The sequence below is a fragment of the Excalfactoria chinensis genome, chromosome 8, assembly GCF_039878825.1.
Source record: "Excalfactoria chinensis isolate bCotChi1 chromosome 8, bCotChi1.hap2, whole genome shotgun sequence".
In the NCBI taxonomy this organism is placed as follows: domain Eukaryota; kingdom Metazoa; phylum Chordata; class Aves; order Galliformes; family Phasianidae; genus Excalfactoria; species Excalfactoria chinensis.
Window position 1 is genome coordinate 26,501,650 of NC_092832.1, and position 27,344 is coordinate 26,528,993.

At 45.2% G+C, this 27,344-nt stretch overlaps 1 protein-coding gene across 2 annotated transcripts in view; it reads right to left on the reverse strand.

Moving 5' to 3' along the window:
* JAK1 (Janus kinase 1) overlaps positions 1-27,344 on the reverse strand; it is a 54,567-nt gene that overhangs the window by 20,301 nt on the left and 6,922 nt on the right. Inside the window, exons 2-5 of one of the 2 annotated variants that reach the window (XM_072342980.1) lie at positions 10,082-10,157; positions 8,830-9,028; positions 6,493-6,616; positions 1,892-2,045 (exon numbers count right to left, since the gene is read on the reverse strand). In XM_072342980.1, the coding sequence (XP_072199081.1) occupies positions 1,892-2,045; positions 6,493-6,616; positions 8,830-9,028; positions 10,082-10,087 (483 nt within the window). In that variant the 5' untranslated portion in view covers positions 10,088-10,157. Of the gene's footprint in view, positions 1-1,891; positions 2,046-6,492; positions 6,617-8,829; positions 9,029-10,081; positions 10,162-27,344 lie in introns of both variants that reach the window. The other variant, XM_072342981.1, reaches the window with a different exon arrangement.

Below are 27,344 nucleotides of genomic sequence, written 5' to 3' on the forward strand. Positions count from 1 at the left end.
ACCACATTCCTGTATGTATTGGCATGTCTGTTTTATTTGACCATACCATACGGCAGGCAGCCATTATCCAATCTACGATCGAATGATTCTCTTCAGGGAATTGGGACCCTGAGTACAATCTCTGCCTCAGGGCAGGATGGACTGTTATAGTTGCTAGTTTAGATACCTCGGAGCCGCTAACTATTACACTTTCTGCTCCCGAGTCCCATAATCGTAACAGCCAGGCTGGGACACTTTCCCTTGGTCTTTGCCTGAAGCGCTGTACTAGATCCATAAGTTCGGTGGGTGTATATGGACGTGCTGTTACGTGTAAATAGGAGTCAGCAGGGGTCCATTGATCAGGAGGCACCCCTGCTGGTCGCTCCTGGACTTTTTTTGTTTTTTGGGTTACCATAGGGCGGACTTCTAATAAGTCCGTCTTAAGTGGCTCTTCTAGGTCAGATTTAGTGACCTTAGTTTGATCCGATGTTTCAGGATCCTTACTATCATCCATTGTAATATATCTAATTTGGGGGGTGTTTGAAAAAAATGATGAATTTTTCCCCGTTAATAGATTAATTTCGCCCTCCAATTTTTCAATGCGGGCTTTTAATAATTGATTTTCATGTTCAATCTTATCTGATTTAACCTCTGCCTGATTTAAAGCATTCAATAAAGGCCAAGCAGCCATGGATGCAGCCATTTGCCTTTCTTTGGTTGTCAAAATATCTTTTTGCAACCCCTGAAAGTATTCAGTTAGATGGTAAGGGGACATATTGCCCGTTACCCGTAAGGGCCCCCATTGTTCGATAATCGTCGCTAATTGAAAATATGGGGACGCCTCAAACCCTGGTATTTGTCCAGGGAGGATTTTCCCTAAGGGGGTGATCTTCTCCCCCTTGAACCAGCTAAACACATTCCACAGGAAAGACATTTTTTTTTTTCCGATATTTGCAGGCTCCTGCCTGGCTCGCCAAATGTATTGGTTTTAAATGTACAGATGGAAACAAAATGTACAGAAGGTATACAAGTGAATAAGTAAAGGAAAAACTCACCAATGGTGGTGCCTTGACTGAAGCAGCTGAGGCAGTCCTCCCTGGTGAGCGATCTCCAAGAGATACTGCTCCAGTGGGAGTCAGCCCTTAAATGAGGTCTCAGAGGGGATGGAGTCAAGCTCCACCCCTTCCGGGAGCACAGCTACATCACTCTCACCTGTGCTCCCACAGCTGACCCCATACTTGCCTCAGCTGATTAATCAGAGGTTCAGGCTGTGATTACCAATCTCCCATACACCTTCCCTTTGCCGAAACCACAGTGCCTGGTTTGCAAAACCATTGGTGTGTACGTAACCTTTGTTTTGATGGGGAACGCAGCTTTCTGATATAGGAACCCTGTGTGTCTGGAATAGGCAGCATGCAGCCAGCAACTGGGAGGCACAGCAGGAGAGAAGAACTGCACGTAGGCAGGCTGTGTGGCTGTGGCATTATGAGTCAATTTTTTAACACCACACAGTAAAATAAGACTCATTAAACAGGCACAAAGTCGTGGATTTAGTAATGCTACCGTTCCTCTGTCAGACTATAGATATCACAGTCACACTGAGAAAATATTCCACAAAGGAAATAACAGCATTTCTATTATAAAATAGTTAATATTAAAGAAAGTGTGCTGTAAAAACCTAGCCCTTCTTAGGCTGTAAGGCAGTTTCTTTACATGTTTCATATAGGGTTAAATTGTTCTTCCTGTAGCAAATTTCTCCACAGTGTGGAAGTAAACCCTTACCATCACCAACACGTCAGGTTAAACACATTTTACAGTTGGAAAATAGTTTTTTAAAGCAGAGAATTCCTACTGGATCAATTAGTTTTCATGGGGGTGGAACTCCACAGACCCCCTGCATGCAACCCCTTACCTGTGCAAAGATGTATTCCAAGGAGTTTGCATCCAGGATTGGGGTTCCTTCCGGCGCCAGCTTCTTGTCATAAGAGTTCTTTGACTTCCTTGGGGAATGCCTCCACACCGAGGGTTCGTTTTCATTAGTCCCATGCCAGTTTGTGAAGTAATATCTTGCAAGAAAAAGAAAGATGAGCTTTAAAAAGCACAGTGGGAAAAACCTCTGTTTACATTGGATACCTATTTTAAACTTTCAGAAGAAAATCAGGTACACATCCAAACCCTTCACTCTTCTGCCTCAGCGAAAGTCAATATGCCTCTATTGAGCATTGTTTGGTGTTTGCATTTCATGATAAATGGCTCAGCTGAAGGATTAACAGGGTTTCAAACCTCTTCCCTCTACAGACACTGAGTGCCTCCCTCTGGGCTGCAGCTGGACGCAGCCATACACTGGAACTTCTGCTTTCCTTTGGTTGGGATGGAGATCATCCAGCTTTTAAGTTATACAGTCAATCTTCTACATGTATCGCAAATAAGCTTTTTGCTCATATCTGCACACCAAGCTATTTAATTAAAAACCTGCTGAAAGAGTTGGCATTTGCTGCAAATTAATGATAGTGTTGAGATCAAGCCTCTGTTAGAGGCTGCTGAAAAATCCTTGCCTAAATTACCCGAGAAATTTGTTTTTCTCTGGGTTCTATTAAGATATTAAATCAAGTGAACTTCAGTTAAATCTGCTTTGAATCAATGTGCTTTTAGGAGAGTTCATGCCCTGCACATGATGGTGACGCACTTACAATCTGCAGAGCAGATTATTCAGCTCTAAGTAGGAAGGATTTCAGTAAGAATATGCCACTCTCACTCCAGAGAAGTACTCAGCAGCAGTCAGAACAAGCAGTGCAGGAGGACTTTAATACAATGGGAGGTGAAAAGGAGACATGCATAGAATTATAGAATGTCCTGGGTTGCAAAGGCCCACAGTGCTCATCCAGTTCCAACCCCCTGCTGTGTGCAGGTCACCAACCAGCAGCCCAGGCTGCCCAGAGCCACATCCAGCCTGGCCTTGAATGCCTGCAGGGATGGGGCATCCACAGCCTCCTTGGGCAACCTGTTCAGTGCGTCACCAGCCTCTGGGTGAAAAACTTCCTCCTAAGATCCAACCTGAACTTCCCCTGTCTCAGTTTCAAACCATTCCCCCTTGTCCTATCACTGCCCACCCTCACAAACACGTTATCTATATGGAAAATTGACCAATCAAAAGAAGCATTATGGATTAAAGACACTGCATTGTGGTTTTGTCCTTTCTTTTCTTTTGAAGTCTAAGTCACAGAAGCATACATACACATACATGGGCAGGAACACCAACACACAACTATGCCAAAAACTCCCAACAAGGACAGCAAGGCACTGCAGAAATCCTTTGGTCCAAGCCCAAAAAGCAAAGGAAAGCAAATCTTTGCCTCCAGGAAATAAGTTTGGTTTCACATGCTCCTTTATAAGATGGAAGATAACTAATAAATCAAATTCTTTTGGTATTTCCTGAAAATAATTATGGGCAAGGTTATGTGTATTGTTTATAATTGAGTGGAGAACTTGTTCCTTTACTAGTAAACGTCTTGATTAAGACAACACTTATAAGTTGCAATAAAAATTGCCCCATTGTTTGTGGAACCACATAAACAAAGCAGGAGAGTCTCTGCCTTGAACAAACTGATGGGCTTGTGGTAAAGAGGACTACTCTTTCACTTTCACAACCAGAAATGGGAGCACTTCCAAATTTAGAAGTCCTGTAGAAGACCTGGAAAGGAGATCTGAGATCCGTTCAGTCTGACCAAGGACTGGCTCTCCTCTTTCTCCTACAGTGACTCTGAGGACTCTTCTTTCCCACATTTCCAAAAGCAAGCCTTAGGTCCCTTTGGCACGCCAAGAAACGCTGCTACCACTGGCTTAAACAATGTCCAGCTATGAGATAGTTAAACTCCTCCATCAGCCTGTGTGCTAACGAGGCAGGATGTTACAAAATACTGTGGTTTCTTTTGTTGTAGCCTCCTTTCTCACTCCATGCAAGTGAAAGAAACATGGGGCTTGTTGCAAAGATTCTAGTGGAAAAGCAAAGTCCTTTTAAAATAAAATGAAAAGTGTACCAGTGGGCATGGATTTAATGGGGAGAAGAGGGTGGGAAGTCCACAAAACCAGAGACCAAATGTCAAGCTCTCAGCAGTGGAAGACAAACCCAACTTCTAAAAGCATTTCAAACGCTGAGTCACGTACCTTCATTTTAGGGATTTATAATATTAACGGAACTTGGCTAAATCAGGTCTGTCAGTGCAATGACATTTCAGAGATGAGGCTGTCCACAAAAAACTGAGCTGCCTCTGAATGGCTCCACACAATCCCATACGCTGTTAAAAAATCCCAAGCCGTCTTCCTTTCTCAACAGGAATTCTGCCTCTCGCGGAGCTCTGAATCAACAACATTCATCCAGAGGAGTTTCACAATCCTGTGCTGTCCCTCATTTCTCAGCCCTACCTGGCTCAGGTGCCCAAGCCAAGGCACACAGTGACCATAAATGAAAGAAAGCAAAGCCCCACTTCACCGATGCACTACAGCACTGCTGGGGAGACTGGAACATTTAGATTTTAGCACATTCATTTATATAATCTCTTTCTAAAAGCATGTGAAATTACTTCTGATATAAATTATTGGCCCAGAGTTTGCCCATTTTCATGCATGAAGTACACCAGACAAAAGAGAGTCCCCTGCCAAACTCCAAATCCCAACTCCAGAGCTTAAAAAACCAAACCACCAGAATTACAAATGCATTTTCCATGGCTTCACTCTGTGCTAATGTAGAATTAAAAACTAAAAGGATCCAGAACATGAAGTTCAGCGTCAAGCAATTCCACCCATGTCATTAACATCCAATAGGGCTGTAACAGCTGCAGTGCCAATGGAAGGACCTGGAGCCAGCACTCCTCGCCCACCTGAAGCAGAATCATGCCAACAGCAGACACAGCAGAAACCATTTAGTTAAGAATTAAGTGAATCAAAGCATCGAGTTCCTAATCAAAGATTATGTTTTCCTTTTGCAGAGCAAAGCCAACCGCCATCAAAGATTTCCATATCAGGGAAAACATCCCAGGCCCAGATCATACAAGAACCTTTTTTATTATTGGTACACTATTAACCTGACTGCTCTTAAAGCAAGAAAGGGCACTTAATGCTCTGTAAGAGGCCATCGGAGTCCTCCCAGCTTTCTTTAGTGTCACTCAACCCCATTATTGTGTGCTGTTTATCTGCCAAACTTAATCACAGCTGTTTAAATCCAAGATTAGCTGAGATTAAGTCATTAATGCTGCTAATAGACAGTGGGACAGAAAAGGAAAAGACTATAGTATCCTCTTCCTCTTTTAATATAGGTATCAGCACCATCATTATTTGAAAGGCAAGATCCTTCTGTTAACTGTGGGTAATTTTTCCCTGTAGCAATTCATCCAGTAATAACAACAATTCTGGCCTAGCACAGATTGCAATCAGCACTGGAACACCTCGCAGTTAGAAGACCATGACTATGAAGCTCTCTGCATAAGGAGAGGGGCCATTATCCTCCGACAAGCCTAAAGAACTGCTTGGATATACAGCCTGAGAGTTACAGCATCCCATGAGGATACCAGGAACAGGTGTGCCTCCAAGAACAGACAAAGATATGATGACCAGTGTGAAGGGCTTTAGGAAGGTGGGCAAAGTTTCTAGACTAATTATTGCTGGAAGAAAAGCCTATCGTATTTCTTGCCTACGTCACACACTTAAAGCTCATAATGATGTAAGAAGGAAAAGTCGGAATAAAAAAAGGCAGTGTAATAATTGCAGACTTGGATTTCTAACAGAAATAGTATATTAAACTAATATCAAAAAGGAAGGAGAGCTTTCCTTTGGCTAGTCCGTGTGCCAGCATTCAACAGCTGTCATGCTGCTGCTTTCACTTCCCAGTGGATGAGGACTGGAATGCCCATTCTGCCCCGCACATCTCAGCAAGGCACATGCTATACTTTAACTCCTGAAGTTCAACCTGATGGTACGCATAGATGACAACGATCCCACCAAAAAGGGTTTGGATTTTCTGGTGCTTTCTGCAGTCTAATAACTGCCACCCCCAGTTAGGCAATGTGGATTCCCCTTCAGTCCTACAGGAGAACATCAGAAGTGACAGCACGTTGCTTTCTCCTTTCAAGTGAATAGCAAAATTCCCATTGCCTTCAGGAGGAGTACAGCTCGTTGTGAATCCTTCAAATGGAAACAGAAACATGCAAAACACTAACATGATAAAACATTTCTGAGCCTTATTTTTTCCCCTCAGTTGAGTCTCCTACAGCTCCATGAACTCGAGTTCCTGCGGTTTTCACCTTCTGCTGTGTTTTCAAGGCTGTATCACGAAGGTGAAAAAAACTCAGAAGACGTTTGAAGCTTTTCCTGTTAATTTTTTTATCTGTGGTGTGAAGGGCAAGCTGCCGCTTCTGGGTTTGCTTTTTAGCTTCTTCGGTGAGCTCAGTAGTATGAGTAAGAGCAACAGCACACTGTTAAGAAAAACCCGTGGTCATTTTCCACACGCTTTGCACTTACCTCATTCGATAATAGAGCCGATGCGATGTTTTTTCATCTATCTTAAAGACCTGGTTTGGTGCATACCAGAGCCTCCTGTTCTCATCAAACAGCGCAAAGAGATTATGGCACAGGGGAGATATAGCTGCCAGAGGAAAGCAAAGAAGCATGTCAGTTCACAAGGCTACCAAATACACACACACTCCGAAAATACAAATGCAAAAGGCAACCATCTGACTGCGCAACCTATACCACACAAAGAAACCGACACGAGGATGAGCCTAAAACAAGCATGAGAAAGACGTGACTAAAGGGAAGATGCAAACTGCACATTGGCTGACTCTGCTGCTTTTATCAGGTATTAAACAGTCTGACATTCCAGCTACTCCTGGCATGAAACTTATACTGACACTGTGATTTTGCCAAAGCCTGAAGGTGAAGAGAAGTCTTAAAAAACTTTTGCAGGTCATAGAAATGGGTGTTTTAAGAAACTTTGCTCTCAGTTTCACCTGATTAATAAATTCTGCTCCCAGATAGAGATTGATAGAGAAGCTTCAAGGAAAATACTCAAAACTGCTTTCTCATCAGCAAAGAGGCACAAAGCATAACATGTCATTTGTCCATTCACTGCTTAATTCAGGAGAGGGTTTTCCAACAAGGAACAGATTTAACTGTTAGGTCTAGGCTGACCTGCCTTAACCTTTGCATTTGCACCATCGCAGACGGAAGCAGGCTATGCTTTCCTTACAGAGGTATGGCTGTTCCAATTCCTTGCTCCTGTTTCCTGTTCGGTGGAGGCAATACCTTTGTGCGAAAGCCCTGTCTGGACAAGCAGCTCTGCTCCACACATGTGCCTAAGAGCCTTTCTGAAATGGGGCCAATGGCAGAGTTCTGCAGAACTCAGTGAAACCCTTTCTGTTTCAGAGTGGGGAAAGAGAACGTGAAAGAGAAGAAGACAAGGAAATCAAACCTGAATAACTTAATGGCAAAGCTGACAGCAGGTGGGGCTGGGCAGCCATGGCTTCCTGAAGGCCAGCCAGCAGCATGCAGATGCCAGCAGTGGTGTAAGTACTCAAGGTAAGACTTACAGCAGAAACCAGCATCACCAGCTTGCTGAAATGGGTGAAACTTCTGCACCTCACAGCATCTGCCGTGGACCCAGCAAAGGCCAAGAGGAAACAGGTGGAAGTTCCCTTAAGGAAAGCTCACCTATAAGTCATTTCTTCAAAGGTTTTAAATTTCTAGCAGAAATTACTGGCAGCAATTGCACAGTCTATGGGTTGACAGCTCTATAAACAGCAGCAGCTCGTAGTTCTCACACGCTGACACAAACAGGTGTGCCTTAAGCACTCCTCATTTTCATTGAAACTATTCAAAAGCAACACGAGGACTTATTTGATGAGATCTGTCCTTCAGATTCCCATCATTTCTGGAATGGAGGAGAAGTAACTAGGGAAATAAACTGGAGGATACTGGATGTCAGAAGAACCAAGGCAACACATGAAAGGAAGACACTGGAAGCCACATAAACCCAGAAGCAGGCAGGCAGCCTGTTTGTATGGCCAGCTTTACCACTCCCAGATCACTGAATAGTATTTGGTGTTCCAGGAAGCTTGGGGAAATATAACATTTGGACCTGGGGAGGGGGGGGGAGGAGGAATGACACAAAGAACCTCAGGATGGTAAATATAAAAGCACACTGGAACCTGCATTCATAAGGTTTAAATGTAGATTAAATCCGCTGATTGCAATCGAATAATTAAACATTATTTTGCTAGGTCAAGGAACACAGTGACAAAGCAAGACATTTTCATTACGCATTTCTGCATGACCACAGCTATACAAAGTTCAGTAAACCTTACTGGAGAGTTCTTAATATTGTAGATAATGTAACTCCACAAAGGAGCATTAGGCAACAAATGAGAAAATTAAAACTGGGAAAGCAGCAAATGGATTTATTTTCTCTCATTAACCCTCTCCAAAATAACACAGAACAGACCTCACAGGCTTACCAACTAGTGCCACAGGTAAAAACATCTTTATGTAACTTATTTGTATACCGTGTCCTCCTAAAAGAAGCCTGACTCCATCCCACTAAAAGAAAAACAATACTGATATCTGCCGGAAGCCAGGCTGGGAGATAATCACGTTACATGAATCTCAGGACAGCCCCTTCCATTTCTCCTACACTGAACAGCTTAAGAACTGCCAGAGCAGCACCTGGCAAAGATTTCCATCCTAAACAATATGCTATGTATGTTTTTCCTACCATCCCTGACTCATGCTCAGAGAAGGATGTATCACTTGTAATACTGCCAGCCTTGTCATTGAAAGCTCATACAAAACCCATATACTCACAGCACTTCTGGGCAGCTTCAATGCACAGCTCCTCCGAGGTAAACTCGCCACTGGTGTAACAAATGGGGCTTTTATCTTGCAGGTAGAAAAGTATTTCTAAGCCCTGATGCTGAGCTTCCAGGTTTACTTCGCTCTTCTTTGTGCTCCTCATTTTTGCACAGAAAGCCATGGCTTTGCAGTCTTCTTTTACGTTTAGATACTGAAAGTAGAGGAAAAACAGTGAAGGAAAACACAATGAAGGAGAGCGTGATTGATTTGGTTCCATGCTTCTAGTTATTAGCTCAACAGCAAGTACTCCATGTTAAACCAAAGACAACAGGAAAGAAAAAATGTGACTGAAAATAGACTGTTTAAGTCACAGAATGAATAAAATGCAATTCATAGATAAGAGATGGCTCAAAGACAAACAACTCAGAGCTACGTTTGGCTCTAAGTTTTGGTTCATCCTTATTTCTTGTGAAAATCCATGTCAGTGCACAAATCTGGTGCTAGAGAACACTGTGACAGGGCAGGCAAAGCATTCCTCGAGCTTCTCATTTTGATTATTCAAACCCAGCCCTTTTCATAAATGAGGGGAAAAGCGAAGCAAGAAACCTCGATGGCCGTTTTGTTTCTGTTAACATTTTCTGGTAACAGCGTAAGTTCTGGCAGTTCCACAGCTGTTCTGAAAGGTTTATTTTCTTACCATGAAGCAGGAATAACTTTCACATCCTTAAGCACCTAAACTGGCTGAAAAACAATTACTGAGTACTCCAGGCTGGCTAATATAAACAGTACCATGAACATTTCCCTTAGAAAAAAAAAGTTACCTTCTGTTTTTACAGTCTAACATGCAAATATTTCTGAAAGCTTTCTCCCCTCTCAGCCTTTGGTTTTTATTTTAACACACTTGAGATATCACAGCGAAATGGGCTTTACTGGAGAGCTGTTTTTATAGTTACTTCTCTCCCCCCAGTGGGTTAAAGTAGCACTGAGGAGGTTTAATGACATCCCTTTCACACTGCCAAGAAGGATCCAAGGCAGCTGAGACTCGAAAGGAAAGGCGCGTGGCATTTTGTGTCTGGTGCTTAAATAGAAAGAGCAGAAAGGAGCTGGATGACCACAGACTTCAGCTATTACGGGGTCCGTGTTCCACTTTTTACTAAACTTTAGCTCAATCAGTAACAAAAGCCCAAGCCACCAATACTGCAGTTTACAAACATCATCCTCCCACCGAAAACCAAGCAAAGCCAAACCTCAGAACCCAACGCACCTGCATTTATGTGTCTGTCTGATCCTCAGTGCAACTGAAACAGATTACCTTCGCGCTCTCCAAGAGTAACTCGTGTCTGTCTAGGAAAAAAAGAAGTCAGGAATTAGTTTGCACGGAATTTGAGGCACCAAATATATGGTCAGGCTGACAAAAAGCCACCTGCAATAAATTCGATGGGATCTTTCAATTAATAGACTCGAGACAGGTTGAGTCTAATAGGGTGCATTCTGTAAATCTGCTCTCTTCTTTTGCCTCTTTGGAGGCACAGATTGAGAAGCAAACAAACCCATAGGGAAAGCATCCACCACTTTAATATCTTCATATTTTCAGAGCTTCAGCAGTCTGTTCGGTGCCAGATCAATAAGAGCCCTCAGCCACAGCTCAAAAGAGCATTTTTCCCTTTGCTTCATGGCTTGACAAGTCAATTCCTTCTTCCTACTTTTAACTGAATACTGGTAATTGTGATTCTCCCCAAGCCCCTCCTTCCAAAGCATTGGGTTTTGTTCTTTATTGCTGCACTCTCCTTCACCCTGTGGAAGATGCAGAGCTCTGGTCAAGTGATGGAGGATGATGAAGTATCAGTGCAAGGCTGGCATCTCTCCTTGTTCACATGGGACACCGCAGTAACTCCTGCACCTCGGGCAGCAGGAACACCTTCCTGGGGTTCTTCAGCTTTTTCTAAGACCACAAACAACCTCAGTATTCTGGAGCTGGTTTGCAAAACTACTCCCACCCGAAGTTACAGCTCACTGCTACTGCCCGAAGTGAACCAGGGAAATATCAACCCGGCCGTGACATTTTAATGCTAAATTTGAGGTTCCACACACATTTTCTTAGCAATGATACGGAGAAGAAGTAATTGTGAGTGTGATTACTGGAACCCACAAACAAGCTGGTAATTATTTCTGCACAGCACCAGAAAATTTAAAGGCAAAAGGTTGAGAAGGGAGCCATAAATTAACTGAAAATGCTCCCTTTTAACCAAGGCATCCAGCAATTGAAACTCACTGTGTTTTAATGTCTATGTGGGCATAACATCACAAAGATTGCCTAGAGGCTTTAACATGTGAAGGGAAATGTAAAACTGCTGCCTTCTTGCAGATCCATAAATCTGAACTGCTGCTTTTCCACACAGCACTCTTCGGGTTTGCTTAATAGCTGGTGCTGCTTCCCAATCACAGCAGCAGTTCCCAGAACACAAAAGAACCACGAGCACTGCTTCATCCCAATATTCTTCTGAGGATGAAGAGAGCAAACCAATGTCCAATTTCTAGTTGACTGCTTACCAACAATTCTTCCAGATAGCCTTGTACCCAGTGCCAGGAATGCGTCTTTTAACAAACAAAACCTAAAGAGAGTCCCAGGAGTCCCCATTGGGAAGCCATGCTCCTCTAAGCAGCAGCACATCCCCAGCCCCAGGCATTAACCCCACCAAACGCTCCCCTCGTGTTCTGCTGGTGAGCTTAGGACAGCAGCCCCCCCCCAGCCCTCATTTCAGTTCATACCAGGCCATGTGGGTCTCACCCTGCATCTCCAAGCAACCCCCACAGCAAAAGGCTGCTTTGGCCATTGGAAATGGTGATCAGTGCATGCATACATACTCACCACCCTTGTGAAATGCCCTATTTTGGGGGCAGCACGGCAGGGAGAGACGATTCCCAGCTCAGGGCACCCACCAGCTCAGGTGGACAGCAGTCTGTCCTACTCACATGGGCATCAACCATATGTGAGTGCACAAGCACATGGAAAACACCACAGCTGCCCAATGCCAGCAGTGACATCTCATTTCTTTGGACTGGGTCATCAAGCAGACCTGGACCCCATACAAATCTTTTCCTCCTCATACACAAATGAGACCCTCACAGAATTCTGCTATCAGGCTGCTTAGAAGGGTTTGCTTCTAGTCTTAAAGTATTAAGACAAAGACAAACTGACAAGTACCCACTGAGAAATTCCAGCTCCTCCCTACAGCTTGCTGCAGCCAATTCTCCCCAGCAGACCAGAATGGTTCAGGTCCAAAACTCCTGGCATTTCTAAGGAAAAAAGACAAACACACAACACTTGAATTACCCCTTCCAACCTCTGTATGCCTCAAACGTCAAGGGGAGGAAAGGGAAACAAAAACAAACTTGTCCCTGACCAGAAGATGTCCATATGTTGGCATGAATGGGGAAAAACCACAACATCTCCTGCCCAGCTGACATGTTCTGTACCTGTTGAGAGCCCACGCCCCATGAGAACACCAGGATGCACAAGAAATCTTTCTTTCCCTTGAATAAGGAAACTGGAGATTAAGTTGTTGGCTGGGAAGCACTTCAAGATGCCAGACACTACATAAACCAACTCCAAGCTCCACTGGGCATTAATAAATCTCATCCCACATCCGTTCAAAGAAAGCTATAGATTCCCATAGCTCCGGCTTCCTACATTAGCCATAGATTTGTAAATCTAAGACAGGCCCAGGAAAAGGAAGCAAATGAAACCCCACAGGCTTTGAGAAGTTACCCACCCAGCTCACATCCACATCCAAGTGGAGGTGAACCTGTGCTTTGAGATGTGCTGGGCTCAGAAACTCAGCTTTGCTTCCTACCCATTTCGAGGAGCAAACAGGACACGGAGTGCCTGTCTCAAGACGAACACCTCTAAAATGCAAGGAATGGAAAACCCCAGGCAGCATCTGCCTAAACCAGAACCAGTTTTGTGCACCATTTTCACATTCTTCCTCTTTTTCTCTCTCGCAGCCCGTGTCGTTTCTTGTTTCATGAAGAGGACACTGCAGGGGGTGTTGATGGCTCGGAAACCAATACGTAGGCTTTCCACAAGTGAACGGAGTGTGCCGTTTTGTAGCAATAATAGTTTATGTCAGCTGGAAACTTCTCGAATTATTCTTCACAATGCAGCAAGAAAGAACCAGAGCACAGGCTGTACAGCACGGGGCATCCTGCTCATGTAGCATAAGCTATTAGATTGCTCTACGTGACACATCTAAAACAAACCCGAATGCTGTGCTTAACCACAAGGATAAAGGACAGGACTACAGGCCAAAAAGCAGCGATCAAGCACATTGAAATCCCAAATCTGGGGACCCTGCTGCTGAGCGCCGTCCTCCCTGGACACCCTTTGTCCTACAAACACCCCCAGCTCCCCTTGGGGGTTTTTCTATACCATTCATTCTGCGATATGACTGATGTACGTTGTACATTTTGTTTTAAACACTGGGTTGACGGAGCACAGGGTGGAAATTTTCAGCAACGAGTTAACGTTAACGTGCAGCAAAGTTCTTAGAACTGAAAAACAAGGTGCCCATCATGGGGTACATCGGCCAGCCTTCGCTACACGCACACTGACATTACCAGATGTTCTATATTTCCATTTTCAGCCATCTGCCTCTGAACAGCAGAGGCTGCTGACTCCTATCGTGTTCACATCATATCTCCTTCAGACCAGACCGAGCGCTTTAAGAACCCACTCAATTCACCGTCACGCTGAGAGCCAGCCGTGCTCATTTCCTGTGCTCTTCCAACTCAGTTTGAACAACTTCTCTGAATTTTGTGACCTCACGTACATGGGAAGAACTTTTTCAGCTCGCCCATAAAGCTGTGTGCTCGTTCACCACTGCTATCATGCTCCCTTTAAGTGCTGCTGTACACATGTGTGTATGCACACAAACCAAGTCACATCTTCTCTCCTTCCAGCCTAACAACCCTTTGGAGACCCCCATTGGGCTTCTCCTGGCTGAGCTGGTGTGGAAGGGGTAGTGACCAACAACGTTTATAGCTTGCTCCTTCTAAAACGTAGACGTGTATTAAATCCTTTCTCATCCACTGTTTCTGGTGTAGTAACAACTTTAAATTATACAATCTTTTGTCCTCAATATTGAACACCTCCCAGCTAAACCAGTATCAGTTTCATGGAATCACAGAAGAGCTCAGCTTGGAAGGGACCTTACAGATCACCCAGTTCCAGCCCCTGCTGCAGACAGGGCTGCCTACCAGCAGATCAGGCTGCCCAGGATTCCATCCAACCTGGCTTCAGGCAGCTCCAGGGATGGGGCATCCGCAGCTTCTCAGGCCAACGTCACTATCTTCTGGGTAAAGAATTTCCTCCTAACACCTAACCCAAATCCCCTATTTTAAAGTTATGCCCCTTGCCCTATTAGACCATATATTAAAAACATCAGTTTCCCTCTTGCTGATGAGCTCCTTTCAAGTACTGTATCAAGTTCTGACCCATTTTGGAAAACTCCCACACAACGACATGAGTTTTGTATCACTACCATGTAGCCAATACTCCCAAACTTTCTACACACAAACCAGATATAAGTTCTTTATTTTCTTCCCATAAACCCATCACTTTTAAAGAAGAGTTTTATTACTAAGATTGATGCTGATGGAACTGGAGGGGGATTCCAGGCTTAAAGAGGATGGACAGCTTGCTTTTATTTCTGCCTGGGGAATGACATTAACGATCCCTTTCCTATTCTACGCTCCCTTCCCCGCCGCTCACTGCTGTCCCTCTGTCTGCACCTCTCAGAGGTGATGGAAGCACTCTGGCAAGGAGCCACGCCATCTTCCTAGCAATGAAGCACATCTTCAGGAAACTCGGCCTCTTCCTGGTGGCACGGCACTGACCGAAGGGGTTTCCTGAAGTTCGTTTCTGATGCGTGGAAAAGCTTGCGTGAAAATCAGTTGGCGTGGCAAAGATCTCCAGATCTGTGTTTTCTTGGGTGAACAAGTAGTAAGGGCGTGCTGCGGAGGTGTTGCACAGATCTACCGAAAAAGCAGGAGTGGAAATGAACAGAGAAAGAATGGAAGGAAAGCCACAAAACCACATGCAGCATTCCCTCTCTGCCAGCGGAAAGACTACAGGGCCAAGGTCATCGTGCAGCTCTCTGTTATGGATGTCAGGGCATCTCAAAGGTACTGGGGGTTCCCAGTGCCCAACAACATGCTGGGACTTTTATAGACCTTCAGCACCTCCCTGCTTCCTGCAGAAAACACCCTGGCAATCCAGGGCCCTTTTGCTCTGGTGCAATATTGGTGTGGGAACAGCATTCCTACACAGCCACCAAGATGGAGGTGAAGCACTTGGGTTGTCCATCGCCTCCAGACAGCCATCCCTTCATGGCCACCTCTATGATCCACTGGTGATCCTCAACAAGGGAATATAACATTTCATTTGTTTTTAAAGAGAGAAACCTTAGGTCTACAATGGCAGAAGCCAGACTCCTGATCCTGCCTTAGATCTGTAGTAAGAAGCAAACCAAAACAAGGGAACAGCTGATGCCTAGCAAAGGTAAGACTGATTTAACAGCACCCAAAAACTATCAGCATGCCTCTCCTGCAAGCCAAAAGAGAAATTAAATGACTTACCAAGGCAATCAGCACCTACACTAGCAACTAGAGTGAGTCTGCAACTTGGCTGCCTCTAACACAAGGCAGAATTAGCAGCAGTTTCTCCAAACACCAAGCAGATGAGTAAGCAGGCATCGCACATGCTGCAGCTTTCTGGTTCGTGAGTATGTAAAGCATGCAAAGAGGCTGGGACTTTATGGTGACCACAGAGCTACTGCAGAGCTGCCCTTGGCTGACTGCCCCCGGCTGCTCACAGCCTGCTTGAGCAAAGCTCCCAGCACAGGAACCACGCTGGGTCACTTCTCTTGCGGCCAGCCCTGTAGCCACTTCCTTGAGGCAGCTACAGACATTCTTAACCTTCTTCATTTTCAAGCCACAAAATGGAGCCCCTCGTCCCAGTTCTCTCAGCCCCTTCCTTCCTCCTGCCCTGAGCTTGAACTGCACATGGGGGCACCAAGGGGTACCAGCCCCCCACGCACCAAATGTATGAGGGCATCTTAGATGAAGGGGAATTGCCACGGCAAGACGGATTTGCCCAGCATCATCCTCCAACAGGGCTGAGGTGCCCAAAAGCACCTCCAGAGCAGTGGGAATGGGCAGCAGGAACTCCTGGAAGTGAGGAGCAACCTCAAGGCAATCATAGCAGGGCTCAGAACGAGCTAACCCATCGGCATCCCTCTGCATTGTCACTGGGTCAAAAAGAACTATCACTAACCTACTGCAACTAAATCACTAATAAAAGCTTCATCAGTTTAAAATATCTAGTCAACAACTGCTCTGCACATAGCAGGAACTCCCCAGATAGTTTTAGCTGCAAAGATTTCTGGTACTCGCAGGCTTCCTGCAGTGGCTTTGCACTTTACTCAGTGTTTGTTTGATGGTTGGCTTTTCTTTATTTTTTTTCTTTTCTCTTTTGTTTTAATGTGGTGAGAACATTTTAAAGCTCACTCTTAAGGGCCCACCATTCAGAACAGGCTATAAACAAAAGCAAACAAAACATTACTGGTTATCTTTGTCCTTCTGCACGGAGAAAAACCACCAACAAAGACATCTACAAACCAATAAACATTCTTTCTTATAAGGCACTTGCAAAACCATCCGATTTCACAGCAAACTTTGGATTTGCTACCAACAGCGAGAGTAGCTTGGCCTTAAAAGGCTCTCACCCCTCTTCTGCATTCTTTGCTCTCCTGTTTTTAAGCAAAAATCATCACTTTGGCAAAACCTTTAAGGAACCTTTCCATTCTATTGCCACCAAACATGTCCCCAACCTGCTCCCCCCCAGCAATAGGGCACCTTTCTGCCCATTACATTTGAAAACACATTTGCTCCACAACAGATTATTTCTGCTGCTGATGAGATAATTTATACACAGATGTTTGCTTGCAAAGTAGCTCCCAAGAGGTGCTATGGGAAGCCATGGATATGTCACAGTACTGAAGCAGCCAGAAACAGAGGGTAAATGTTCTAACAGAGGTAGACACAGCGAGAAGGAGCTGTTACTTAACTGCTGGAAGTCTGTAGGCTAACACTGCAATAAACAATAAGCAACAAAAACCTTTGGTTTTCCAGACACGTGCATAAGAGAGATGGTGAAAAGAACAGGAACAATAAGGAGCTTTCCAACACTGAGAAATTGCCATGGAAAGTTACTGGACTACCCTGGTTCAAACTATGTTAACCATCGTAACTATTTGGACAGTGCATAGAAAAGATGTTCTAAGTTTAGACAAGCTGGAAGAGAGGGTCTGGCTTAGCACTCAGTGTTATAAAACACCAAAGCTAGGGACAGGGCCCAGATGCAGGGACAAGAGAGTGCTGTGCTGTCACAGAGCACCCACTTGCTATGCGTGATTGGAAATGACAGACTGAATGCTGTTAAGACACCATTTTAACGAGTGGGAAATGCAGTTTGCTATTGCTCACCTGTTGTGATAAACACACACATAGCAATTACTGAGCTGCCACTGACTGATGAGCAGAGTAGATCTGTGAAACAGCAATGAACGCTTTCATTGCTATTAGTCAGAGGAAGGAGCTCCAGCTAGCTGAGGGGCTTGTCAGAGCAAAGTGATGGACAACACCGAGGTCTCCCTCCTCTTCCATCCACTGCTTTGTTTCTGCTCTCAGCCCTTGGCCACGGCCAGGCCTTGTTGGGGAGCACAGGGAGCAGCTCAGCCCCAGATCCCTGGCAGGGCTGCAGTGCTACACGCTGTAACCCTGCATCAAGGACCTCTCCTTTGGATAAAGCATACCAAGGGCCAGCCAGGGCAGCTGCAAGCACACAGGAAACAGGAAGGACAGAAAACAGTGCAGAAAATGACCATTACAAATAAATGTACCTCCTTTTAAGAAGAGGAGATAAGCCCCAAGTATCACCTGTAAGGGTGATAAACAGCTACAGATCTCATTTCCAGTCCTTATTCTCAGATCCAAAACTGTAATGAAGAGTTAAAACTGGGGGGAAAAAAACAAACACATTTTACACACATAAGATTGTGTCTTACCAAAAAAATCAAATACAAGTAAATAGCAGAAGCCAGTTAAAATAACTGAATAGCTCAGTTAAAACTTGAGCTTTGCCAATTAATAAGGAGACCAAAAAGATGAGCCCAACCCACAGTGGCTCTCTGTATTGATATCTCCATATCTCCAATATGGAATAGCTGTGGTGTTATGAAGGCCAGGCTGCCAAGAGCTGCAATGAAAGGCTCATCTAACAGTTGGTGTCAGTTTGAGATAGTTGAACACCCTGCTGCTCACCTACGGCTGTTTTAATCTCTCAAGACAACAAAAGCAACCAACAAATTAGTGTTGAAGCAGAAGCAGACCTTGCCACAAGCAGCAACACGGGCTGGGAAGGAACCTGTAGATCAAGTCCACCCCCCCACCATCACCAACGCAGCTGATGTCAGCAGCCAGCCCGCCTGCACACACCTGGGCTGATCAGCTGACAAACAGCACGGTGCCTAAACACGCTATCAGAGACATGGATACAATACATGCAACAAGTTTCTTCAGCAGAGAACTTGATGAACACCCACCACTAACTGCACTGTGAGCACTGTGGCTCGGCAGGGTGTGCTTGTCACAATCAAGAGACTTGCTGGAGCACAGCTTTTGTCAGCTCCCAGCCATATCCCAGCATTGCCGTGTCAAGCAAACGAAATAGTTTCATTGCAATCATTCAATCTCTTGAACAAATACACGGGCTATTTTTAACTAACCAGATAAATGAGGGAAGTTTTACTTGTTGACCTCAGAGTTGTGTCAACAGAGGTTCAAAGGTAGTAAGACACGTCACTGGCTCTGGTGTGCAGCGCTGAGCTCTGTTTTTCTCTCCAGGAGCCCTGTCTGTGTTATGGATGTTACAGTTCACACTGCAGATTTCAGAACCATCTCTGGTCACAGAATGACTGAGGCTGGCCATTACACTTACCTGTACTCAGATGGGCTCTACTGTGGCCAGCACCTGATATGGAGTTATAGAACAGGATCCCACCCCACACAACTATCTCAATCTGGCAGTCTAATTATTTTTCTGCCTAGAAGGTCTTACACATCTTCTGGTTTACCAATCCAGTTTGACACTTCTCCCAAACCTTGGAAGGGCTGAATCATCTCATGCTTATTTATGAGTCACTGATTGATCTCTTTAGGGAGCATCTGCTCGTCCCATTTGTATTGCTGTTGCATGGTAACTTGGTGGCCTCCCCATTAGCAATGAAACCATCCGACTATGAGTAGCACACAACTTACAAAAGCTGTAAAAGAAATTGAGTCACATACACTTCATACTTCAGAATAACAAGTGGAACTCTCTGAAATCTAATGAGATAAGGTCTGTGGAAAGTAAAATACAAAAAAAAGTTATACTATTCACCATGTGATAGTACATTTTCAGGAGTCTACTAGCATTTGTAATTATAATACAGTTATAATACAAAAGTTTACAGCAGCTTACCATCAGCAGGAGCAATTTCATAACAGTTTATGGCCAACCCTCACCATTCACTTTCCAGCCATAGCTTTGTTTCAGCCCTTCAGAAACACAATGGAGCAAATGTCACTTGGCTGCAGCCTTCCCTCCCTCTTTGTAAGCTTTGGATTCAGGAGCATTACACTGCTGCAGTGGTTTGACACCAACAAACCAGCAAGCACTGCTTTGCCTCTTGGAGTCCCAAGGCAGAGCACACACAACAGGTCAGCCTTGCTTCCCTATAGGACAGCAACCAAAAGTTACCTCAATTTTCACAGCCCAAACAGACCCAGCTTAATCCATTTCTGCTGAAAAGCCTCCAGCCTCAAGAACTGTGACCAAACCTCACTCCTTAGCCCCAGTGCCAACACACAGCTCAGTTAACTTGGCCCTGCATTGGGAACTATTGTCAGCAGCACAAAGAGAGGCTGCCAGCCAGCACAGGGGTTCCACTGCTGCAAACAGCACCCACACTGCAGCCATTTCTGCAGCCATACCAGGAGCTGAGCACGGCAGGGGAGCAGCAGCTGCAGAGCTGTACTGCAGCAAATCCATGGGCCATGCTCTTGCCCCTTTGTTGGCTGAAGCCCCAATCCTCGCTCAGCAGCAGTAAACAGGAAGCCAGCACTGAACTCCATGACACATACATGCACCCCGAGCAACCTCCCTTACTTCTTCCTCCTGCAAATGCAGCTGTCAACATCTGTATAGAGAATACTTAGGTCTGGCAAGAAGTGAGTCAGGGCTGCACCTTACTGGAAATAGAAGCTGCCGAGGTGAACGTGCTGCTTTCCCAGGAAAGGCAGCACTCAAAGGATAACGTCAACTGCCATCAGAGTTCTCCTACAGAAAAGCTATAAATTAGACATTCACTGCAGCTAAAAGCCAGAAACACTTATAAAATAGGTCACATCCCTTACAACAGAGCTCCACCCGGTGAGGTGGAGAAGCATCCCTAGGAACCAGCACACAGCCCACCACCACCTGCCTTGTACTGCAGCTGTGCCTCTGCCCACTGGCTGCAAGGCTAGGTCTCAGCACCAATTTACACCTGCAGGGCCAGACTGATGCTGTGAATACTGAGCTGCAAGACCTAAACATCTCAGAAGAGACAGGACTGAGGACTTCACTCCAAATCAATAAAATAAGCCATTGCCACAAAAAGCAGCTCGAAGATCTAACAGCTTTTAACTACTTTCCTGTAAAAAAAGCTTAGTACAGTAAATGTGAGTAAGCAAATATTAAAAATAGCTAAGCAGGGCAGCCTCGTTCAATCGCTGTTAGCAGTGACTCAAGCATGTATGACTCACCCTGAGCACCTCCTCCATACCTACCACCTTCCCAGAGCTGGCTGGAGCTGCTCTCAGTGTACAGACTGGACATGTCACTGCCAGCCCTGGGACCTCTGAGATGTGTCTCCACACCCCACACTCCCCCCATTTAGGTTTCAACCGAGTTTTGTACGAACTCGTTCCACCTTCAATGATCATCGATAAGTAAATGACCCATGGGGTTACACTACAGGGGACTGAAAGCCAACACTAAAAAGGACAAAAAGTTATGAAGTTCTCGTAATTAAATCACTCCCCAAAAGTTCTACAGGCAATTACCAGGCACCTCAGTATAGCAAATACCTTCCAATCCCTCCTTCCTCTCCAGCTGCAGCCGTGCTGAGTTACTGAGCTGCTCTAACACCACCTCCAGAGAAGCTGGGTGTGCAGGCTGTGTGAACGCAGCACCTGTGGCATTCCTTGTTCAAATCACCACAACCAAAGAAACAAAGTGTCAGATAAAACCCTTCTAAAGCACATCTCTATCTTACTTACAGGAGTTTACAGGAAGTACTGGTCAGAGATGGGGAATTTCCATCTAGTTAAGTTTGTAACCTCTGTGCTTTGACTGTACATTTACGATCAAAACATCAGAGGAGAATGGAAAAGCCATCACAGGAGCTCGGCAGCACCTGTGCAATCAAGACTAATCAAGCTACTCACAACTACATTGCACTGCATGCACACTGTAGGTGGCAATATGTCATCTGGACACTTAGATACATCAGCACTCCTCCAGAACTACCGATGTGCTAAAAGAACATACAGACCAGAGCCTGATTTGCAGTAACATAGTGATATGTTACATATATTTTGATGTATTAAGAGACCACTAATAAATCAACAAGGGGAAGAAGAAAGAGGGGTCAATGGCAGCTCAGCAAAGCACAGTCAGTTCATTGGTATGCAGCCTCCAGAAGTGACATTGGGTTGTTGTTTTTTATGATATCCTTATTTCTCACTGACAAAACAACCAGAAGCTTCTCTTGAGGCTGAGCATTTTGTGAGGGGACAACATCAGGGGAGAAGCAAATGCACGAGGAGAATCACAGCCCTAAGGCATGGAGGAGAAACACTCCTAGCTATTTTAGGGAAGACACAGGCTGTGAAGTGCTGTATCTGCGCTACTCTGCCAGCTACCACATACATTAATTCCTCCTAGTGACTTCTCTATCATACCGTGCCCATCTTAAAAATGACTCCTTCCAGCTCTTCTCCACCAGGACAAGTCTAAATGACTTGGTCTGGGAGCACCTTTGCTCAGAAGAAAGTAAAGACAGACAAGTATTATGCCCACACTGACCCATTAGCTTGGCTATCAAATGGCATTTGTCTGCTTCCAAACCTAATCGAGGCTCACAGCGATAAACTCTGAGCTCAAGCTGTCGAGTCAGAAAAACAGGAACTGAGCTCGAGAGCTGGGGTTTCGTGTTTCCCCTTTTCTACTTGATACCAGAACTAACAATATATTTGGCATCTAGGACACCACGAGACAAAAAGCGTTCTGAGTTTAGGGAGGGGAGGAAGAGAAGCACTTGAAATCAGCTCTCTGCTGTGAAGTCGAGGCTCTAATTATCAGTAGAGAGAGTGGATTCACACAGTGCTTACTCCTTTTTATAGTTCTATGATAATAAAATAGTTCTACGCTAAAGCAATACACAGAAGAGTGAACACAGCCCCAAAGCAGGAGGGATCACGGGGAGGTCTTCCCATCCAAAGGCTGGGGAAGGGGATTGAAGAAGAGAAGGAGAGATAAGTTTGAGGAGATTTCCAGCACACTTCTCCCCTGTTTTTGTATGCTGTGCTGCAATTCTATGCTTTACAATTACAATTACAAAGCCTGAATTTCAGAACTGAAGACTATTGAGAAAAGGGACTGCTAGCAGGCAGCCTGCAGGCAGACAGCATGCAAACACTGCTGGGCCGCCCTTCTGGGGAAAGGCATTTCACTTAACACTTCCTACAAAGTAATGCTCAGGGAAAAAAGCTTAGCTTGTTCAAGTGCACTCCTGTAGAAGCCAAGAACCAAACCAGGAGGTGCCACAGAACATGTGCCACCAAACCCAAACTCAGTGCTCTAAGATGGCCACCTGAGACTCAGCTGTAAACACTTGTAACCATAAAAGTACTTCCTTTTTTTCTGTCTTTAGAACTGTAGAATGACTTTGAAGATCATCTCACAGCAACCCTCCTGCTTTGGCCTGGTTGCCAGCCACTGGGTCAGGCAGCAGCTCGGATGCCTTCTTGGGCACCTCCAGGGAAGAAGCACACACAAAAGTAGCTTAGAAATTCAATTGTAATTAACAAAACTGTCACATTCTGTTATGCTGCTGGTTTATTCTAATGTTCAAATATCCCCAGCCTTACTCCACTCAGACCCTACAAGAACCTGCCATCCCATACCAGGTATTCCACATCATTCACAGCAGCACCCTGGAACATGAGACAGACCAGAAGCTTCACTCCAAACTACTGTGCCAATGGGCTGCCACCCCCAGTAAAACCAATTCAAAATGCATAACGACTTTAAAAGGGTCATAACACTGGGCTAAATTCAGAATGTAGTTAAGTCAACCAGCCATAAGGGCTGTCCACCTGTAACCTCATCCAGTGCTCTATGCTTTGGAGGGTTTTCTCTGAAAGGGAAGACATTTCAGTAAACACCAAATAAACAGTAGTTACACCAAGCAGGTGTCTATATGGAAGAGACTTCAGACAGAGCAAACTCACAGCAAGTAGTTACAACTGATCTCGACATCTTACTCCAAAATAAAAGGCAAATCAGTCACGTGCAAACCCAGCCTTATATACCTACAGAATACCAACACATCCTTGCAGGACTCCAAAGCTGAAAGTGCTGAGGGAAGAGGGGATTTCAGTACTTCCCACAGTTTCTCCTTTCCACTCCAAAAGCCAACTTACAGCAACATGCTGGGGGGAGTCACAGGCAATTGTTTCTGGGGATGTACCTGATGGTTTTGGCTCCAGCAGGACCGTCACCCACGTGGGATGGGGGTGCTCATGCAGCGCCCACCCCATCTTCACATTGCTCCACTCCATGCAAACCAAAGCCTTCAGCAGAAAAGAGGGTCTTGATAATGCTTGTCAATAGAGCCCATTAGCAATGCTGTTTCTTTTTTAAAGCATATGATACCCACACAGCCATGAGATCATCAGATTTTCCCTTTTGTCACCGACCCTCAGCATCCACTCGCTTCCAATCAGTCCCTTTGTCCTTCCCAGCACTCAGTGCACAATAAGTCTCTCAGTATTAATCTCTTCTGAAAACATGAAAGTCTGGTAGAATAAGATCATAATCATATCATAGAACTACAGAATGTCCTGGGTTGCAAAGGCCCACAGTGCTCATCCAGCTCCAACCCCCTGCTGTGTGCAGGGTCACCAACCAGCAGCCCAGGCTGCCCAGAGCCACATCCAGCCTGGCCTTGAATGCCTGCAGGGATGGGGCATCCACAGCCTCCTTGGGCAACCTGTCCCAGTGCTTCATCCTTTGGCAGAAGTCATTCAACAACAAGTTCACCTGAATGCAAGGAAAAGACCAAAAACTCTCTCCACAGAACTATTGTGAGAAAAACTTAGTTCCTAACATCTGCCTGCTCCTACTTCACTGCCAGCCATAACAGGGAAGGCCAAAACACACCCAGAAGGAGCAGCTGCACACTTCTCTGTTTCCTACAATGAGAGCAGAAGACCTCATTTGTTAAATGTGCATCAAATACCAGATCACTTCTTTTCTTTATTGTTATTTTGCAAGCAATTCTGACAGCAGTGACCAGAAGTCACTGAAATCAGGGCACAGGGCTTCATTCAGGCTGCTTTTTCTGCTAGCTGTTCCTGCATTCTTAACCCGGTCACCAGAAAAATGCTCTGACAGAGCCTCTGGAACAGCCACCCTGTCATTTTAGCTACGAATGATGGAACTTTGAGAACGACAGAAGCCACAAAAAGTATTTTTAGCACTTGTTGATTCTTTTCTATTTATTATAATAAGAGAACAAACAGGTGCGGCATGGGAACTGAACAAGCACATCCCAGACCAGGCCGTGGGCACCCGATGGAGCTGTGGGAATCCCTGATCATTGCAGGAGAGTGGGACCAGATGGCCTCTAAAGATCCCTCCCTTCCAAACAATTCTGTAATTGCTTTTTTATAGATACTCCAGCACAAAATCATTCCTGACTCGTTATTAGCACTTATTCTTTTGAGGACTGCATCAAAAGAAACGACTCCAGCAACAAAACCAACTGCAGAACTTCAGGCTTTGTTCTGGAAGGAATTCGGTTTTGTTCATAGAACAAAATAGAACTGGTTGGTGCACAAAGGAAGCAGCGCCTGTTTTCTGGAGCATAAAGGTGGCACAAATGCCATTAGCATAAATGTATCAGAATCAAATTATGGTTTTCTTTGCCCACATCGAGGGCCTGTGCCTTATAACTAAACCATAGCTACAAAATCATCATTGGAAAAGGGAAAGAGTAAAGAACCATTGCAAAACTAATTGGTGGGAGCTCTTCCCTACAACACATTACTCACGCTCACACATGAAAAAATGCACACAAGTTCATTTTTTCAGGTCACAGCTCCTGGAAATGAACAGGAACCAATTCAATCTGAACCACAGTTTATCTCAGCTGCAAAACAAGAAAACTTGACGTGGGACTCGGGATGCAAGAAATCAAGACACAGCCCTAAAACAGCATTGCAAAGTCAAAAATGGCCTGGGCTGAAATGCTCATCTCCTTCCAACTCCCTGCTGTGTGCAGGGTCACCAACCAGCAGCCCAGGCTGCCCAGAGCCACATCCAGCCTGGCCTTGAATGCCTGCAGGGATGGGGCATCCACAGCCTCCTTGGGCAACCTGTTCCAGTGTGTCACCACCCTCTGCATGAAAAACTTCCTCCTCCTAAGATCCAACCTAAACCTCCCCTGTCTCAGTTTAAAACCATTCCCCCTTGTCCTATCGCTGCCCATCCTCACAAACAGCCGTTCCCCCTCCTGTTTATACACTCACTTCAAGTACTGGAAGGCCGCCATGAAGTCTCCCCAAAGCCTTCTCTTCTCCAAGCTAAACCAGCCCAGTTCCCCCAACCTTTCTCCACCAGAGAGGTGCTCCAGCCCTCTGATCATCTTAGTAGCTCTTCTCTGGACTCGTTCCTTACTAAAGGACCTTCACCACACCAAGCTTCTCCACATGACGTGCTTTCTCAGTTCAAATTCCCAATGCAATCTCTTTGCCACCTGCTGATGACCTCTGCTATCAGCAGACCAATCGTTACTGCCTGCCTGCTGTGCTTGTCTGTGAGCACCTGCTCCGTGCAGTGCCCTACTAGAACCTGGAGCTGTGTATGGCTACAGGTGTGCACTCGTTAACAAGATTAGAATCAGAAGGTCCAACAGTGCTTATTAAACTACCCTCAGCTGTAAGTCACTATGAAAAAGGATTTTCTTTTAAAGCATAATGCAGTTAAGGCAGCAAAAAAAGTCACACAAGATTGAATCAAAAGCTTTATCTTAAAGAGAAGAAAGTCCTCCTACCTCTGGCAATGCTCTGGTCCTCTGGAGCTCCATTTTCCTACCTTGATCACTGCACAAACCTCAGCTGCTACAGCAGTGCAGCTGCCCACGCTGGAGCTCCCCTGACCTTCAATGCAGAACCAGCACTGCTGAAAGTGCTTTAAAACTGTGAGCTGAAGTATGTGGTAAGACTTACTTCTAGACAGAGCCATGAAAGAAGATGCTGCAGTCCTAAGAAAAGGCTTCAGCAGAATTCTCAGGAAGAACTGCAGTTTGCATCTCAGCTGTGCTTTAAAGACTGAGCCCACTCCAAGAACTCATGCCAAGCTCTGTGGTGTGCAATTACTCTGCTCTGGAGATAGACACCGATCTGCCTTGTGCTGCATCTGCTTGGAATTCCAACACAAACTAGTTAGAAGGGTGTATGCACAACAGGCAGGCATAGCAATTCATTGCTAATTAAACTTTACCATGCAGCTAAGTAACACACAATGGGTTGAAAAAGTGCTAAGGCGTTTGTTCAAAGAAAGCAGGAAACAATCTCCAGGCATGCAACCATGCTGGCATTGCCTCAAGAGGGGAAGCTAATGAGTGCCCCAGAGTTCTTTCCCTATAAAGGCAGTCCTATCACAGATTTACAGGTTGGCAGGTCTTGACCTCATCGTATAAAATTAATCTAGCATACAGAGCAAGAGGGTGGTTCCGTGAGCTTCCCTGCATGCTAAATGATGCACTGTGTGTACATGGGGGGCAAGTTAGCTCCAGCAGATACTACTGCATGCATACAGGGCTACACAGAGTTGAACTGCTTCCACTTCAGGGCATGCTGATGCCCCCAAAGCAGGATTTTCATGACACAAAGCATTCAAGTTCAAACAGCTCTGCAGAAAACAGGGGAGGGAGCTGATGGGAAACCATCTGCACTGCAGCAGGCATCCATCCAGAGCACCTTGCTCAGCTGGAGGGGTGACAAGTCACAACAGGAGAGCATTAGGATAGGACCCTGTGACCTGCAATGTGAAACCAAGGTCTTACCAGCAGCCCTACAGCACCGCTTCCCTCCTC